Source organism: Aplidium turbinatum, chromosome 3 (assembly GCF_918807975.1).
Source record: "Aplidium turbinatum chromosome 3, kaAplTurb1.1, whole genome shotgun sequence".
Classification (NCBI taxonomy): Eukaryota; Metazoa; Chordata; class Ascidiacea; order Aplousobranchia; family Polyclinidae; genus Aplidium; species Aplidium turbinatum.
In genome coordinates this window covers 32,684,888-32,704,631 of record NC_137474.1, presented here as the reverse complement: position 1 = coordinate 32,704,631, position 19,744 = coordinate 32,684,888, and the positions used below count along the sequence as shown (strand labels likewise).

The window sequence follows — 19,744 nt, the reverse complement described above, 5'->3', positions numbered from 1 at the left end:
CAGCGATAGGATTATAATTTCGCGTTAGTAGAATTCAAAGATTTTCTGACTTGTTTTTGAGGGGGGTTAATTGATTTGCAATAGATAATTTCATTTTCTTAATTGCTGACTTAACGTGGAATTATTCTATGTTTTGAACGTGGCCATTCTGTTTGCTTTTATTTTTCGTGTACTTTTGCATTATCAAAAAAAAAAAAAAACGTCCTGTCTGAAAGTGCCGTCCCCAGACGTGCCACCCGGGGCGGTCCGCCTCCCCTAGCTACGCCACTGCTGATAAGATGCACTTGTTGGACAACTGTGGGATAAGCTGTTGGTTGTTTGTATAATCAAATGAGACAGAGCTTGATCATCACCACTAGTGTCACTTTGATTTTTACCAACAGTCTGCAATAGTTTCAAAAATAACTTGTTTTTTAATAAAATTAATCATTTTTCTAAAAATTAAACGAAAAAGGGATAGGCCTACTGAATTGTTTGGACTGCTTTATCAAAATGAACAAAAAATTTATAGTTATTTTAATTACATAGTTGATCTCTAAAAAACAAATTGTTTAACATTTTTACTGTTATGACTGGCTAACAATTATTACATTTGCAGCTGCAAACGTGAAGGGTATGAACTACCGCATTAAATAAACAAACTTTACGCGCTGTTACTAACTGCAAGCACCTGCTTTCTACGAAAGTTGAAGTGAGAAGCAAAGCAATGAGTTTTTGAGCAATGAGAACAAATATCTAAAGCAGTTATAGTGACCTGTTATATTCAAAAATATACTCAGATAAAACAAAAGTAGGCTACTTCTTCTAAAAAATTTGTTCGTGCTTTGCGTTCTGGTGTGTAGATGCTGATACGATCTAGTTGTGTGAGTAGAAGCCTTTGCAACGTTGCTTCCATTTAGCCTACGGTACTTCAAAATTTGTTCCCTATGTGAGGAAGTGTTGAAGTAATGAGTAAACATTTTGTCCTGGTGTAGTAGGCTATAAGCTTGTTGTTCGTTTGCTTGAACAGCTAAATCTTTTTCACATAAAAATAACTGTCAACTCAAGGCTTACTTGCCGTGTTAGCTGTTGACTCGTCCACGCATAATATCCGTATTAGGCGTAGGCTTTAGATGTTGGTACATTTAGGTTGTACCAATAAGTCTAGATCCAGGGATGAAGAGTGGATAAATACTACTAAAACCACGTTTCACATTCGTAATGTAATGGTTTACCTTTACCATATAGGCTCATTCCACGTGATAGTTTATTATTTTCCACACAACTGGTTACAGCCTAATTTTTGTGTTGCACTTGTAGACGAAACTTGTTTTAAAGCTGAAAAAATATTTTCTCGCAGGTTTATTCGGCAAAGAGTAATAATAATCATACTGTAGATCACTTCCACCAATGATATAGACGTGCTTGGAGAGGCAAGTAGGCTACATTGTGACCGAATTCTTTCACAAACTAACTCAAATAAATTTGAACATGAGTTTCGTGAACGGCCTGTGGAGGTACAGATCAACCTTGTTGTGTCTTTTCACTCCAATTGTGCTTCTTCCACTACCACTTGTTGTAGCAGGAAAGGTAAGTTTGAAACATTCTACTTTGCAATTGCATCGTAGCAGCAGCAGCTGTAAGAAACAATTTTTTGCGATCCCTTTTTAATTTCAATGTTTTTGCTTTACTGTCACGCTCTAGTGACATCCAGCCACATGAGTTTTAATTTCTGTTTTTCATTTATCTATCGAAATCGTTGTTTAGCGTTCTGACTAGAGCGGTGGACGGTCATATCATATTTTCAAAAATTTCATACTGATGAAGGTTGACTATTTGTTCGTCGATTGCAAGTAAGTGTTTTCAAACTTTTAATCAGCGTAAGTTTGTGATAATTTGAGGCCTAACCTTGGAGCCGTTCTTGTCAGGCGAAAAGCACAGCTGTTGGATGCAAGGTCAGTTTATGATCTTACAGAATTCGATTGTTACAGCAGCTTCTGTAAGCTACTATAGAGAAAGTGTACGCTACAATCAAATGGCGCAGCGGATATGGCACTTAAAATATACAATTCTGATTCGACTCCTGGCTTGAGCTGAGCTGGTTGATAATAAACAACGATTACCAATGACTTTATGCTATTTAATGCGCCGTCACTGAAAAATAGGGACCCACAGCCACCAGTGGATTTCGAAAAGGGGACCTATAATATAGAGCCCACTCGAGACTGGACCTAGCCTACCTACCTTACAGCCGTATAGCCTACTTCTTGGCATAATGCAGTGGATCAAAAATGCTTAAGTCAACTCATGTTTGTTCACGTTCTTAACGTTATATTTCAGGAAGCATTATGTGGATACTGCATGGCGATAATGGCAATTTATTGGATGACAGAAGTGCTCCCTTTGGCTGTAACCTCATTCATTCCACTTATTTTGTTCCCACTTCTAGGAATTATGACGGCTGGTGACGTGAGCAAAGCCTATCTTAGCGATACAAACTGGCTCTTTATCGGTGGTTTGATCATCGCAGTTTCAGTTGAAACAACGAATTTGCACAAAAGAATTGCTCTAAGAGTTTTGACAATACTTGGTTCGAAGCCACGATGGTAAGCTCTCATCTCAAGGATTTTCATGTCACGTCTGTAGGGCAAGTCTACTTGTTATTTGGCCTACTATACGTTTTTTATTCGTTGATAGTTGAATCACCTGTGACATACCTGCAACCCTTAAAATGCAACCCTTAATGCACCCTGCAAGTGCAACCCATAATGCACCCTAGAGTGCACCAATAGCCTACTGTGTGTGTAATATATGTAAGGAGTGCATACGAAAATACCCAACCAGCAGTACTAAGGGGAACACAAGGGTGTGTCACAAACTAGTTGCACAAAAAATATGTTTTTTTCAAGAACATTTTCATAGCAACAGTGGAACATTAACTCAGATATTCAAAAGAACGAGACTCCAACTAGGCTACCTTACCTGCCAAAAAATGGTAGGCCCTTCAACGTACACCACTGTCCGAATGACATAACACAATCATGCATGACGTATATGACATCACTGGTGTTTTAGTCACAATTTTCCTTATTAACCCAATTGATTGCAGTTATTAAGATTCTTCCTACACTCAGTTCAGTTGCAGAAGAAAAAAGAATATTAGCAGAGAGCAGTGTTGTACGTTGACGCCGTCAATTTGACGGCGTCGTCATGTGACGGCGTCAACTTTTTGTTGACATTGAGGCTAGCGCCGTCAGTTTATTTTTTAGTTTTGTCGTATCCAGGCTTACACCCCGGTGGTTGAAGATTTAGATTAAGTGGACGGGAAGGCAAGGAAGCCAAACTTCGTGTCCACTTTCAGGCATGCCTTTAAGTGTCCTGCCACAAACACAGCCCCATGCTCTTGAGCGGTGTCGAACCGGGGCCCTTTCGATTGCCGTTTCAGTGTTCTCACCACTCGGCTATGCAGCCGACATTTTTTAGTTGGCGGAAGTGATAGCGCCGTCAACTATTTTGCCAATTTTAAGCGTCAAGCGCTATGCGTCATTTTTCGTTTTCATGGAAAATCTCGTTTCACAATGAGAGTTTCACAATGTAATCTGGCCAGCGCGACTCATCCGAATTACCCGCTTTCACGTTGGTTGGAATGGCTCCCTGGAAAACAAGCGGAAGAAGTTTGCCAAATGGTGATCACTCATATCGTGAACAGTATCGAGAACGAGGGATCAGAGAGAGAAAGCGAAAAATCAATGAATGTCATCGCGGAGATTGAAGAAATTTTATTTCAAGAGCTCTATGTCCCTGAAAAGAGCGATGTTGGTGCAGTGGACTTAGTTAAAATAAGACATATATATGCTAAGCCATCACAGCACGCTTGGAACAGTGATAGGCTACCTTTCCGAGTAAACGTTTTCAAGACTTGTTTTCGAAATACAACACACCAATACCATTCAGCGCTGCTGTGGAACGCATGTTTTCGCTTGGAAAGGACAATATGCGTCCCAAACGCAGCAGATTGTTAGACATACGATTTGAAATGCTCAGAAATAAGTAATAATGCTGAACAGAATGTCACACTTAATGCTTATTCTTGGATATTACAACCTTTTATTTATGATAATTACTACAGAACTAGAAGATTGAACTGATCTCCAGTTAAATTTTGGCATGATAGTATTATTTAAAGAGACACTGTGTAAAGGCAATTAATGTGATTGTTCAAACGCCAACAACGTTTTTACACGTTTCCAAGGGTTTTTATTAGTGTGAACCAAATTTCGAAGTAAAAATTCAATCACACACATTGATGAGAAGCAATTGAAAGGAAAAGCATTTTTCGGTTAAAGTATTGGTTAATTAAAGTTTTTGAGAAATTTATGCAAACTTTGTGCAATTATGCAACAGATGGAGTTTTGCTTTTTATATTCAGTTTCGCTACACTGCGAAGTTAGTGCAATTATATTTGAACAATAATACAATAGGCCTACTGTATATTCATGCTCATTATTGTGAGGGTTTTGAATTGATTTTCTGTAATTAAATAACGTTATCATGAAATAGCTTACATTTGTGTGGATTGCAGGATTGCTTGATCTTCAAAGTAAAAGATTTGTTGAAACAACAGATAAAAACACATGAGTACATTTTATGAATATTCTGGTATTGACAACTTTATTCAAGTCGAATGTATTTTTTCTAGCTTGATGCTTGGGTTTATGAGCACGACATTTTTCTTGTCAATGTGGATTAGCAACACAGCCACCACTGCAATGATGCTTCCGATTGTTGAAGCTGTAACTAACGAACTAACAGGAGAGGATAAAAAAGATGAAAAACTTGATGGAAAGGTTTGTGATGCTTAAATGATTTAAGTAACTTTTTTTAGTGTCTCTAGTTTCAGGCATTAATCTTTGTTGGTATTTGTCTCTGCACGACGCTCGAAGGATCATCCGTTCGATACTGCTAGAGACCATGCGGCTGCGTTATGGCTAGATATTCAATGACATGCCAAGATGGAAAAATTTGACACGGTAGCTGTGTAATGTTGCTTGCTTCTACATGTGTATGGTGTTGCATATGTAATTTCTTCGCAAGCTACTCAATATTGCCACAGAGACCTAAAATAAAACTAATAATAATATATTTATTACTATTAATTAATTATGATTATTGCTATTATTATTATTATTATTATTATTATTGGGATATGGCTTAACACTTAGAAGGTTGGGCTCCTGGAGTCTTGTTCAGTTTGGAGGGGGGGGGGGCTGTCGATTCTTCTTATGCTTTATGAGTGATATCTCTGTTATTGTTTAACGCACGGTTTTAAAATTTGGTATTCACTTGGTAAAATTATTCACGCTGAGCATATCCGAAAATTAAAACTATGTAAATGTTAGAACTGCTCATATACGTTGAAATGTTGAGGTGACTTATGACTTTTGGATTATTTTGCGATTAAAGCAATTGTAGCGTGAGTTTACACATTATTTTTTGGTAGAGTAATAAAGAACATGCATCGCAATGTTGTGCTAAATTTTTTTTACATAATCTCAATTTGAATCCATATTTTTCATGCAAAATAATAACTTTTCCCACGCTCAAACATAAGCTCGCTGCTTGTCTAAAAGAACAATACTTCATCAATTACATGCAGTCAGTAGCGGCGCCACGGGGTGGACTGGGGTGGACATGTCCACCCCACTCCTATTTAAGGTCAATTTTGTAATTCGTCGAGATCTGATTAGAAAACTTGGGGGTGTATGCAGGGGGTTAGGGGGACCTAGTGACTGCGTCATAAATTAATTTCAACTTCTTACGTATGAATTACTTTTGCAGCATTGACATAAAATGAAGAATCTTCATTGTTATCGCTCTGTTGTATTGATTGATTGTAGTCTAATTTTACCATTTTGAGGTGATGGCTTTTATCACAGCTGAGACACAAGCTTTGTAAGACCTAATAGGCAAAGGTTTTGATGGGGCCACCAACATGTCAGTCAAGGATGAAGGTGTACAGCAACACCTAGTTGCAGCGGGTGCCAAACTGTCGGTATATTTTCGTTGTTTTGCACACCGATTAAATTTTGTGCTTGAGCACAGTGTTGAAAACGTAGCGACTAGCGACAGTCAAAACAATTTTTGAAACAATTGGTAACATCTACCACTTTATGGATTGTTCTCCCAACTGACATTTTTTGTATAAAGAGCATTTGAAAAAGGAGGGAATCATGTCTGGAAAAATTACATTGCACTCGTTATCTGATAGGCTACTAAATGGTCTGCAGGTTTAGATGATCTGGATGTTGTTATTAATGTAGCCTATATCCAGCACTGCTGTCAATGTTCCAACAAATGTCAAACAAAGGTAATGGTGTAGCTACTGGTTTGTTGTTCCGCATCAAGCAAACTGAATTTGTTACTGCTAGTCTTATTCCTCATAAATGCTTTTCGTTAAATAAACAGGCTTCAGATTATTTAAAAAGTGAAGAAATGGATCTCACCACTGGGGTTGCTGCTATCAACGACTTGACAAGAGCATTTGACTCACTGCGTTCAGAGGAAGATTTTAACAAATTGGTTTTCAACTCATCGCTGTTTGCGGATAGAAATCAAACCAGTGAAACCACCACGCCGGCTAAGCGATGCCGCTACCCACCAAACCATTTCCGAGATGGTCAGATATTATTGATAGATTGCAACAGTCTTCCGTGGAGTGAATCAGAAGCCATTACAGAAAAGTTGAGAAGAGATTTTTCTTTACCCTTTGACAGAATGCTAAATGAACTTAAAAAGCGTTACTCGAATCAAGCATGTGAATTAATGTCAAATGCAGCTGCATTTTATTTCACGCACATGTCTCCATCAAATTTGTCTAAAGTTGAATATTTAGTCAAATTCTATAATTTCGATGAAAATCAGGTTGGGCAGCAATAGGATCTTCCTTTTTTGAGATCAGCTATAATTGTCACAAGTGGAAACTAGAATTTAAAAAGCACCAAAGTGGATTGATCAAGACCGCGTGGTTAATTGTGTTTGCCTTAACTTTTAAATTTGTGTGGACAAAACGATCTTAAATCATTTGTACAGCGATTTGTTTCAAATTTTTGCTACTTTGCCCATGACTGTGGCGTCTTGTGAAAGTATCCACAGCAAAGTTAAGACAATAAACAATTATCTGCGACCTGCCGTGTCATCACAAAGACTTGAACATCTGGTGCAGATCAGCAGTGAGCGAGACATTGCCGATAACACTGATCTTCAAAAATTGGTGGAAGCTTTTAAGCTAATCTGCGAGCGCAAAATAAAAGTTTAGTGCAGTGATTCTTAACCTATAGCTATGGGTATTATTGGGTAATAGCTAAGTTTTTTAAAATTCTGTTTAAGGGGCCACCCAATAAATTTTTATGAGGCCGCCTATCATTGCAGCAGCTCCATGACATAAAATAACGACAAGCTTGCTAACATCAAGATCGTAGTCGGCAATTCCATGGACCGCATAGGAAATGTATGGGAGCGTTTGGCCCCATTCTATTCTTTTGTTCATAATTTAGAGTGCGCTCAATGGAAAACCAGCTTTTGCCCCCTTTCAATTTCCTTTGTTTATTTTTCAATAAATTTTACAACCGAGCTGCAGTGAATCACTTCGCAATCGGTAATCTTAGTGACCATATTGTACGGTAGCATTTTACCTCGAAATATTTTTGTCCACCCCACTCATTTTTGGCTGGCGCCGCCCCTGCATGCAGTAATGAGATTTCTGAGCGCGCGTCACACCAATTTGGATTATGATCTTGTTTGTTTGTTTGTTTTGTTTGTTTATCTTTATCCTGCATTGCGGAAAGCGGACTTGAGCGCTATGCATCGGTGTACGCCTTCCGACGTAGGCTACACCTGACCCACGCTGCAGCCGACGGCAATGTCTGTTTCCGGTTGTCTACTCTATTTATGACTTAAATTTGGTACTACCCATTACTCGAAATTGATCACTGGGTAGAGGCAATTATCGTAAAGTTTCTTGCCCAGAGAAACAACAGCAAGTGCGGGTGGCTGGAGTCGAACATGCAGGCTCTCGACTGCGAGCCCAACGCGCTAACCACTCGGCCATTGCTGCCAAGCTGCCAAACTGCTTGTGACCTCGGTTCCTAGAACAGCAACTCCTACGCTTTATTTAACAAATGTAGACCAGCTGAAGAAGCAGGGTGGCGTTTATACGGTACAATCATTTCGACGTGGATTCAACATCGCAAGACGATGTAAACATGCGCGGGTTTGCAATTAGATTACTTCTCTTCTGTCCTTGTTTGTATAAAAGTCATAAAATCAGTCGTTTTGTCCGTGCTAAAATTCAGTTATGTTCAAACCGCATTATATTGATATTTTCTAAATACAAAATGGATTTATAAAATATGAATACAATACTGTTTCAGCATATAAAAATGCTGAATTTTACATCGAGTAGGCCTATTACGATTAGTTTTATGACCAACTTTTTATTCAAAAAAGAATCGATGATTTTGATAAGCAATCTAATTGCAAAACCACGCATGTTTACAAATATTCAACGTCTTGATATGTTGAATCAACGTAAAAATAGCTATCTGTCTAATGAAAGGAAAAAAGGAAAATCTTTCATTGAGCTCCGCGTTTTATTTAGGCTGTGGTTGAAGCCAATGTTTATAAAACCGCAATCATTCAAATAGTTTATTCTGCGCAAAAGCAAGCTTGACATACTCGTATGGAATGTGCAGGACATAAAGGCTTTTCACAGCACTGACATTGGCCACGGTTTTTTGGTAGTCTATTTTTTCTGGCTTTGGCACCTTCTCCCATAATAGCGTGTTTGCATACGTCGCATCTACGCCGTGTCGACGATAGTTGGGGCAGAGTGGCCCTTCTGCCGCTTGGAGTTGTTGTTGAAGGTTGTTTCCCTATTACTGCTTCAATCTTATGTATAGTGTGATAGTTCAGGCCCTGTAGAGATCGCGACTTTATGATGGCTTCACGAGTTCCATGGCTAGTTCCCAACCGAAGTCGAAGGATTTTCGCTTGCGTGGATCAGTCCCTTCATTTAGTGCTAAAACTGTAGATGCGTTGACGCGGCAAGTATCCAAAAAAATAAGCAAACGCAGTAGTTGTCCACCATGGGATTTCGCTTTGCACGTGAATGAACCCATCCTTTGGTCGATGATATCGGTGCCACCCTTTGTGAAGCCGTAAAGCTTATACAAGCCTGGCTTCTTTTTGCCATCATCCTAAGTAATCCCCAATAGAGGTTGCATGGTCGTCAACATAAAAACATTCCGCATGCCAGAACTCTTCGTTTTTACTACATAAGAATGTAGGCTGAGATCAGCCGCACTCGTCTGCCAATAAATGTCGTAGGAAAATTCTTCCCTACCACTCACTTGCTTCACTTCCTCTACTAGGGGTGTTCACTAGAGATTTTCCTCTACGTATAGCGTTGAGGGTTCCCACTGACGTTATACCCCTGTCAAGCAACCACTGCGCGAGTGGTATGGAGGTGTATAAGCGGTCATACGAAATATTCCGACCTTGAAGGTCACCGTGTTGTTCCATGCCCATCACCATTCCTTTTACCACTTCTTCTGTTCCACGAACGCAAAAATGAAATGGCTTTTCCTTCAGTTTAACTGAATACACCGATGCCATAAATGTGTATGGGAATCTGCTGTCGTTTACCGACTTGAACAAAAAGCCATATTTCGCAGGCTTGTTTGGATTATATTGCTTGAAGGAAATTTGTGTACTCATGGGGTATAGCGTTTCATCCAACGACAAGTAGTCACCTGGAATGACATGTTTGCCGCAGTTTTCGTTAAACACTTCAATAAACGACTCTAAATGCGGCAAACCGGTCATTCTTCCAACGTTGCGGCCTAGTATTTTGGTCGTCAAACGAAATATTCGAAAATAAAAATTTAAAGCGGTTCTTGCTCATTGTTGCACTAAACACGGGATGCCCTTACAGTTGATTGAACAATACATCCGTGAAATGACCAGCCTGTCCTAAAAGCCCCCGAAGATACCCCAATCCAACAAAGGCCAGCATCTCCTCGTTGTTGGTTGGGCCAAAATAGCAGTACCTGCTGTCATCTAAAATTCTCTCTGGCAATTGAGAAATGAGTGTGGCAATTTTTCTATTTGTTTTTTGAACAATAATGCTCAAAATGTTTAAAGAAAAAAAATAGTTCCCATGCTTGCCGAGGAGTCTTGGCTTCTTTGGCTTCTCCTCTAACACCAGTCGGGCCAGATATAATGTTAGCTCGGCCCCTTCTCCCATTGTGCACCGGCCTTGCATTAGACCAAGTAATGGCAGCATAGCCATTCTCAGTTACCCGCCTTTCTGTCGATTCAACGTTGCAAGACGTCGCATAAGTTCATATCTTCAGTTTGGTAAACGGAGATAAGATTTCATTGAGACATTGCTATGTAAACATGCATTTCACATGAGACAACTTGACAAGTAAATACACAAGTTTTCACAATTTATGACGAGTTATAGCACATGGCAATGCTACGCTACAATTGCTTTGCGAGGTACTGCATTGTATTTTAGTTTATCAGTGACAGTGAACCTGGTACGAGAAGCCTCGAATATATTGATTCAACTAAGCCGCGTCACGTATAAACATGGTGGAACGATCGTCCTTTTCACAAAAGCGTGATCTTCTGGTTTATCCTACACAAATGAGAAGCGTATTGCATTTCAAACCTTTACATGTCGACTTGGGAATAAATGTTTACAAGTATATTTGAGAAGCTTTGGGAACATCGAGGCATTTTCTGCTTTTGATAGTGTGTCGGACAGAAGGAAAGATTTGAAACCAAAATCATAATATGTTACAGCGGAGCTTCTACAGTAGCTAAATTTCAAATTATTCATAAAAGCGTTGTGGCCCAAACAGAGCAATCTAGAAACAGTCCACAACGTTGAATATGTCACGAGAAAGGAGAATGCAATCAAAAGAAACAAGTCGATCACTTTCAATACTTATCTCACATTTTACATCAAATCTACTCCAAATGACGCTGAGTCATTGCAATAACGTTGTATGCTTTGTTTGATTGAAAGGACATCATTGTCTGCGAAAAACAATTGTCGCTCTAGATGCATTGGCACCAAGTCTTATGTTTAATTTTACGCAATTTCAACTGCAAGCGACAGTAACTCATCGTATCAAAGCTGAAGCTTTTACTGTATCAACGTCGCTTATAAGCCGTGGTGAGAACAAAAGGTCTACGCATACAGCCAATTCCCTTCACGCTGTGAAACAGTTAGGATTAACGAGACATGGGCCAAATTAATTACTTTCATCCAGCTGGTGGGAAAATTTTGAACAATAGAATATGAAATATTTCAAAGGATGCGCTGAGAAATGCCTTATATCTCTCAAGTTATAGCCTTTATTCGCTCAAAATTTCAGCTCAATAGAGGTGTATAAAAGTTAGGAAAAGTCAAGAAATCTCGTAGTCGCAACCTCAGTGGTTTCAGAGATATAACTGTTGATACAAAAAAGTTGAATTGACAGCCCTCCCCAACCTTCAAAGGGTTAACAGCAAACATGCCGAAGATTTTTATGCTTCTTTAAAAGTTGAGTAATTTGAGCTACCATTTTGTTACGAATATGGTCACATAAAACAATAGTTAGCATCTTTTGTTTCAATATTTCGGTGGCCTATAGTTAATATAAATGCTTCTCAAAGGTAAACTATTGTCTTGTAGCGAATATCATCTACTTCCTAAAGAAAGAATTAAACACGATATTTTCGACTGCAGAGTTGTTTGTGCGATTATTAATGAACGCTTTTTAGGAGAAGAAACAGTATAACTCACCAACAAGTATAACGCAACATGCTCAACAAGGTACAAGTTTTTCGAATGAAGCTTTTGTTGATGATGATGATGATCTGCAAAGTGAAAAAGAATCTTGCCCCGCTTATGACGCAGTGGTAGTTGATGAAGATGTGAGTTATTTCATTTCTTGCTTCTTGAAGTTTTGAGAAGCTTTAAATTATATATTTAATAAACTTTGATTAGTGTTTTATATGTTGTTTTATAGAATAAAACGAAAAATCAAATGGACCAAGAGCAACGAAACACAAATCTTCGAAAAGGATTAACCATTTGCGTTCCCTACGCCGCCAGTATTGGAGGAACATCAACAGTCACTGGAACTGGGCCTAATCTTGTGCTGTCTGGGCAATACGCACAGTAAGCTATATATTTACCGATAATCCAGTATAGCAATATGCTATAAGACAAACAATAACACTGCATTGGCCTTTATATAAACATAACAACAGCAAACACAAAAATATGCTGTTTTTGTGTTTAACCTGGTGCGTATGACAACAATTATCGTCCGAGACAGTCGTAGGCCTACTTGCTGTGCGTAAGACAACTAGACCATCGTCGTTTCGTGATCACAGCCATTCATGGTAGGCTGCTTTTCATTTCGCTTTCCTCAATTTGCTTTGTCTGAAAGGAGCTATGAAGAAACCAAGGAACATTGTTTCCATTAAAAATTGCAGTCAGACAGAAATAATGCAGTGATAATGCGATTACATAAAAAAACAATAGTCCAATATTGACTTCTCCGGAATGGTCAAAATGAAGCAAAAAGTACAAAAAAATAAAATAAAACAAAACCTTGTTGTTCTGTGGGCTGGGAACTCCTCAATACTCTACAAAGTAATATTGTGACAAAAATGCTGGGAGTTTCTAAATTAAATGTGCGCAGTATTTCGAGTTGCGAAAAATTAATTACGCACTTAACGGAATAAATAAATGTTGAAAAGGAGCGATCTTCCTGGGGTCAACACTACCTGACTACTCACTTTAGAACAGCGAGCATTGTGTTTCGCTAACCATACCGTGTAGCCTCCACAGTAGCCATCAAGACTTTTCCAAAAACATGTGTTTCTCGGCAGTCGAACACGTGTCTATCGCTGAGTTCCTGATCCTAGCTTATTTTTCATATTTGTTGTTAAACAAAATAGGCCAAAAATCTAGCATTCCTTATAGCAATCTACTTCCAGACGGATCACTCAAGCTGCGGTAGGGAAACTGAAAGGTTTGTCCCCACAAAAGTAGTTTCAAATATCTCCACTCTCCAAGAGTGAAATAGAAGGATGAAGTCAATATGCTTAACGGCTTTGAAGGCGGATGAAGGCTACAATAAGTCGCCAACTTTAGTCATTTTCTCTTGCTGCTTTGTTATTCTTAAACTAGTGGCTTGTCGAGTTCACGTGTGCTTGTTAATTTTGTATCATCAAGTCCACACTAATGAAACATACGCACATGCGTCTTCGCAAGACATACAAATATAACTGCAAGTGGCCCGACCGTTTAAATGTATGCGAAGACCATCATTCTCGAACACAAAGGACATACATCACTATTGAATTTGTGGCCTGGTGATTTCGTGCTTATCTTGTTACAAAAAGTTTAGAGATCTGTTAGTTCATAATTGTTGACTGTTGTACCATATACTACAGTCAACCTAAACAAACGCTTTATCAGCGACCGACCTTTTGGCAATCGTATAGACTAGGCTACACTTTGTTTTCCTTTGAGAAAGTTCTTCACCATCTTGATCAGCTTTTATTTGGAATCAATCTATCTGTAGCTTCTTACGTTAGTTTATCCAACAGATAGAATTACAAATATATTTGATGGACATAGGTTATTTTATCCCACCTCATATAAATGGCAATTTGTTTATTTAGACTTTTTCCTGACGCCAACATGCAGCTTTCCTTTGCAACGTGGCTCGCTTATTGCCTTCCGGGAGCTCTGGTGTTCTTCTTTATCGCTTACTTGTGGATATCGTGCTTTTACTTAGGATTCAAGTAAATACATCAATCTTTATTGTAGGTAACCTATCTCGGCAGAGTGAAAGAAAACTTGTAAACGTCTCATAGCCTACATGTTTTTCCCTGTATCGCACATTTTAATTGAAATAGGTACGACTTGATTTCACGATTATCAGCTCCTGCCATAGTGCAGTTTCTCCGATTTAACAAACCAATATTTTTATAAGTTTTCTTTTTCAAATAAAACAGACTATAAAATCTAAATTGTTTCATAGTGTTCGTGATCTGTTTGCTTGCTTGAAGCGAAATTCGTTATCTGATGAAGAACGAAAAGCTGACGAACTTTTGAAACGAGCATATAAAAACCTCGGTCCAATTTCGTAAGTTGGCCTACGTCTGTTTATTCTGTCGATTCTTATAATTCTTACTCAAAATAATTTCTGTTCCAAAAAAATATCATGTTTGTCACTAAGTAGGCTAGCCTATTAACAACGCAAAGTAATAACTATTTTATGTGCATGTAACAGTTTGGATTTATTAAGAGTAATCAAGCTTGCTAAACCCCATAGCGCAGTGGTTTCCAACCGGAAGGGAATCCCCTACTAGGGGGGAATGTAAAATTTTCTGGGGGAATTTGGTTTTAAGATTGTAAAGGTTTTTAAACCTAGCAAGTTGGTCAAGACTAGAGCTTTAGAGCACTAAGGAGAAGCCCTTAACTCTCGATTATGTAAGCAGCTGTGCACTGACATGAATGCAGACTATCACGTAGGCCTACTTCTTTTTTATGCAAATACTCGATGGCTTTCAAGAGGAAAGGTAACCAAGCGAGTGTTTGAGCTCAGAAAAGAGAATAAATTATTTTTTGAGTTTCAAAAGAAATTGGAATTTGTTTCATTGCTGCATGATGATAGATGGATTACATGCTTTCCATATTTGGTTGACATGTTTGATCAATTGAATATATGCTACTAAATCTGAAAATGCAAGGGAAAACACCAATATACGATATATATTTAAATCCCATTTTCGTTAAGCAAATTGCGCATCAACATTGGCTATCTGTATCTATGAGTCATTGACGTATTGATGTCATGTGATTTTAAAAGCCGTACTGCTTCCATGCTGGCTCAAGGTGTGTTGGAAGAGAGTGATTGATTCATGCCACTGTCATTAGAAGATTGGATTAACGTACTAAAAGACTCTCCTGTCCTGATCGAGGGGACTACGTTTTGTCTGGCCTCTACCTTTCGATCAACCTGGTTTGGGTGACCCTTCAAGGAGCAGATGTCAGTATCGCTCAGCATTTAAAGATTCTTTGGAAGCTTTCTCTAGCGACCTTGATAATTGAAAGAGAAAAGTTAGAAGGAATAATGTTGCCATGTTTGAAGAGCCATCATCGGTGCTGGTTATTGATGGCAATCTTCCAGAGTAGGAAAAAAATGATTTTGCAACATCTCACAGCATTAGAGCCGGAATCCATTCGATATTTTTCTGAAATTGTTGACAATTTAGTATATGTACTATCGAAGCAAGTACGTTCAGCTTAATTTACTACGAAATCCATTCACAATGTTGGTGGAAAAATTTCCCGATAAATTGCAGGATGAATTTTTAGAACTCAAAACGGATTCTTGCGCGAAAGACTTATTTAAAGAAAAATCAACCATTGGATTTTGGTTATTAATGTGTGATTCCTATTCCAAAGTGGCAGAGAAAGATATTCGAAGTGTTCTCCCATTTGCTTTCACTTATCTATGCGAATTAGGTTTTGCAAATGAAAACAAAATGGAGAAACAAAAAATCAAAAGCTTCACACTGACTGTTAAATGCATTGACTTTTATATTTTCAATATATTTTTTGAATAAAATTATTTTCAGCAACGTTCATCATTCATTAAATAATTTTAGTATAAAGAGGAATATTAGAGGCTAAAAAGCTTATAATTATTACTAGTGAAAGATTAGTTTATCTTTTAAGACTTAGATTAATATATTTATGTAGTTTTTAACAAACTAAATTTGTCGGGGGAGAATTATGATTTGAATATCGACTAAAAGGTTTCACAGAATAAAAGAGTTTGGGAACCTTCCACTGCCATAGCGTTTTTCTTAAGCAACCAAAGTGTTGCGTCATAAACGCTTGAAGCCCCGAATACTAATAAGTACAAGGTATAACACGACAGTGCACCAGAGCCAGTGGCTCTGAATGCACAATGGATAATCTGACAGTTCTCGCAAATTCTGTTGTTTTGTCTTAACTCTTATTTAAGTGAGTTGCTTGCGTACCACAGTTTGGGAACCACTGCTCTAATAAGGTAAATAAGTAATACGTGCTAAAATTTTTGTTAAATAATGCGAGTGTTACAGTGTGCGATTTTGTTATGCTTACCCAACTTTTATGACGTTTTAACCATTCCAGGTGGGCAGAAGCCACTGTACTTGTCATTTTCATTTTGACAGCTCTTTTGTGGTTCTTCCGAGATCCTGGCTTCATCCCTGGTTGGTCAATAATATTTGAGGATGACTTTGTCAAGGATGGAACCGTTGCTGTCACAATGGCTTTTCTACTCTTTTTCTTGCCTTCCAAAAAGCCAGAATTCTTCATCAAATCGAGTAACTAACGATATACAGTATCTTCTAATGCAAAGATCGGCAACATTTTCAACTGTTACAGCCAAAAGCAAATTCTACAAAATTCAGGGGGCGGTAGGGTATTGATTAGCTACAAATAACTCAAAAATTTTTATCGTCCGAATGAAAATACCTCATTTGAAAGATTTTATTCTGGTAGTTTTGGACACTTATTGAGGTTAAGACTATCTTGTAATTCGTTTCTTTCGGTGCTATTTAGGATGTTCAACATTTCTAATTTAGTGATTCGTATGCAGTAGCGCATTTGTAATTCATCTTAGATTAGCCTAGCGATATAGGCTATCATTTTAGCTTCAAATACTACAAGCTGAGCTGCATGCGTTTGCTCACGCGGTGTAAGGTGTCTGTTCTACATATTTGTTTCTCTTTGGTTTTGTTCTTTTTCCATCTAACGCTATTGATAAGAACACTTAGATGTCAACGATTACTTTTTAAAGAATTCTAGATTTCGCTTTGTCAGATATGATTAATTGAACCTTTATCCTCGGAACGGGAAAGCTTCTTGCAGGGCTTTATCCTGGCAGCTTCGCATACTTGTAGAGGCTTTGAATCACTGAAGCAGGCCCGGTTACCAAGATTGACAGAGTGAAGTTTTCAATGTTGAAGTCTTGTTGCGGGAAATTATTCTATCCATTAGATGCCTCTGAATGGAGAGCAGTCCTTAACGTGCGTTGCTCAAGCGCACACCCCGAGAGTCGAACTAGTGCCGCTTGATCTTGAAGCTTCTTCGTTCCTATGTTCCCCAGCGACCGGAGTGGAAACTGGCTGGTTCCTTTGAGTTGAATTGGAGGACAAGATATGGTTTGTAGAGGCCCAGCCAGGCAGCAATTCTCCGTCGCTGCTTGTGTTGTTGCATAGCCCCAGTCGATGTGCTGGCAGTTGAAATCTCCAGCGTAAAGACTAGGGAAAGGGAACGTTGGAAGGGATGGTGGCAACATTTGCGAGGGTGGGGGCTTGTAGATGTTGACAATATTGTAGTCTGAGATACAAATGCACACCCACTCAAAATCGGCATCAGTTGGGGATTTGTCGACAAAGATCCACTTTAGGCTCTCATGCACAACGTAGCAATGCCGTGCTTCCTGTTTACGATAGACCCGGCTAGCGTGTAGTTGGGCATAACTAGCCTATCTGCAGAGGTGCAGTGGGTCTCTTGTAAGAGAGTGACGACTGCCCGGTTGATATGGGCAACCTGCTCCACAACTTTGATCTTTCTTGTTGTGTAGCCTTCTATGTTGAGCTGCAGAATGGTGGGGCGTCTGAAATTATCAATTGCACCTTGCGGCTGCGTTGTCCGGGCGGAGGCTCTTTGTTGGCAAGTTTCGTTTCTCATCTGCTTCTGTGCAGATGTTACTCGCACGATGGGGCAAGAGGAGCCATTTGTCGTCCATAGCAATTCTGAAGGTTATAGATGTAGCAGCAATGGGGCGAGAACAGATCCTTGTGGAACTCCATTTCTTAAACGTCTTTGCGACTTTTCATTCTGTCGCAGGTTTTAAGAGTGAAGCTGCAGTTGGAGATAAGTTCGACAATAAATTTAACCATGTGTCTGTCTGGGATTATCTCTCATAATTTGTGAGACCCCTGTGCCAAGTAGCACCAAAGCCACAGTAAAGTCGAGTAAGACTGCTCCAGACTCAAACCTCAAACTTCTCATCGATCTGTGACTGGATGCCTGCGTCCCACTCCAACGGACTGCCTTCCCATCCTTGCAGGCATCCAACCTGCTGAGCTTCGCCGTAAAGGAGCCATGATTTCCCTTGCTCGTCGCGCACTGGACCCCGACCACCTCCTCCACAGTACATTCCAGCGCCTACCTGGAGGACAGCAGCGACTGAAATCAAGACGCCCATTTGTGCCCGCCGCACGACAGCTTCTGAACAACGTTGAAGATCTTGGAATAAGTGCGGCACACTGGACGAACTACACATGGAACATGGAGTGGCAAAACAACACCTCCCGACTCCGTGATTTCCTACCCGACGTCGATCCCCACCCTCCGGGAATGTCCCTCGCAAGACTTGCGTGGGTCCGGCTTAACCGCCTACGAACCGGCGTCGGTCGCTTTCGTTCAGACATGTGCAAATTGGGCCTGGCTCCCTCACCGGGATGCGAGTGTGGCGCCACAGACCAGACAGTAGATCATGTCGTCCATGACTGCCCAATCCATCAACCACCACATGGAGCGCCTGGACTGAAGGCCCTGGATGACGAGACTGTCGAGTGGCTGATGACATCATGCCCAAACATATAGTCCAGAAGAACAGCTCATACGACGAAGAAGAGAAGAAAAACTTCAAACTTCTCATCGATGTTTTGTTACTTGGTCGACTGTTGATCTTCCTCTTCCGAACCCCGCTTGTTCTTGTGGGATCTTGATTGATAGGCTTACGCTGCCTTAGATATTGTTTCAAACAGGTTTACTGGCACGCAGTATTCTCTATATTTGCAATGATATATGTATATGTCCTCAGTAGACTATTAAAAGTCAATTGAGAAAACGCGGCAGGATGTTTTTTTTGGCGGGCCGTAATTTGCCGATCCTTGTTCTAAACCTTGTAACTTTAAAGTGATTAGGCTACGCAATAGTCTACTACAGCTTAGCAATAAAGACTTAGGTTTACAACGATTAAATTTTTTTGTTGATCAAAAGTAAAACTATAACCTACTTACATTTATATCACTAACGATGAAGAAAGTATAGTTTTCGAAACGTATGCTGAACATGAATTTAGTTTCTGCATTTTGGCCTCTTTATTTTTTGATTAACTCCTAAACCATGTTTTTACAAATTTTAGCCAACTTATTTTTAAACTGATAAATATTCAACGTACCGTAGTCTATCATTTGTAGCCGACAACACCATGTTTGGTCTATATATCTTGCCACTTTTCATCAAACTTTTGAAAACAAACTCTATATAGAAGCATCTGTTTCTTCGCCTGTGCCTGCAATTTTGAACTGGAACACCATGCAGAAGGTGTTTCCATGGAGCGTGGTGTTCTTACTTGGAGGAGGTTTTGCCTTGGCTCAAGGAGCAACGGTAAGTGGCCAACAATCTAATCGCAGACATTAATTTGATAGGCTAAAGGTACGTCTACACGACCGTTTTACTTAACTTTTTGTTTGTTTTAGATAATCGGGCTTAGTTTTGCTTACTGAAACTTAAGCGAAAGCAAGCAAGAGAAAATACGCTCCAGTGCGAACAGCTAAGCTGGAACACTGGCTTAACTAAGCGAGTTCTCGTACTTGAAAATATTTTTCTCCCCGAAAC

At 39.3% G+C, this 19,744-nt stretch overlaps 1 protein-coding gene across 2 annotated transcripts in view; it reads left to right on the top strand.

The window, feature by feature from the left end:
- The first annotated feature begins 1,438 nt into the window (after window positions 1–1,438).
- The window catches only part of LOC145766008 (Na(+)/citrate cotransporter-like), a 33,721-nt gene continuing 15,415 nt past the window's right edge, over window positions 1,439–19,744 (top strand). The window contains exons 1-9 of one of the 2 annotated variants that reach the window (XM_082577661.1): window positions 1,439–1,569; window positions 2,320–2,585; window positions 4,679–4,826; window positions 11,815–11,967; window positions 12,063–12,214; window positions 13,732–13,854; window positions 14,094–14,198; window positions 16,238–16,431; window positions 19,398–19,513. In XM_082577661.1, coding sequence (XP_082433787.1) covers window positions 1,471–1,569; window positions 2,320–2,585; window positions 4,679–4,826; window positions 11,815–11,967; window positions 12,063–12,214; window positions 13,732–13,854; window positions 14,094–14,198; window positions 16,238–16,431; window positions 19,398–19,513 — 1,356 coding nt within the window. In that variant the 5' untranslated portion in view covers window positions 1,439–1,470. Of the gene's footprint in view, window positions 1,570–2,319; window positions 2,586–4,678; window positions 4,827–11,814; window positions 11,968–12,062; window positions 12,215–13,731; window positions 13,855–14,093; window positions 14,199–16,237; window positions 16,432–19,394; window positions 19,514–19,744 lie in introns of both variants that reach the window. The other variant, XM_082577660.1, reaches the window with a different exon arrangement.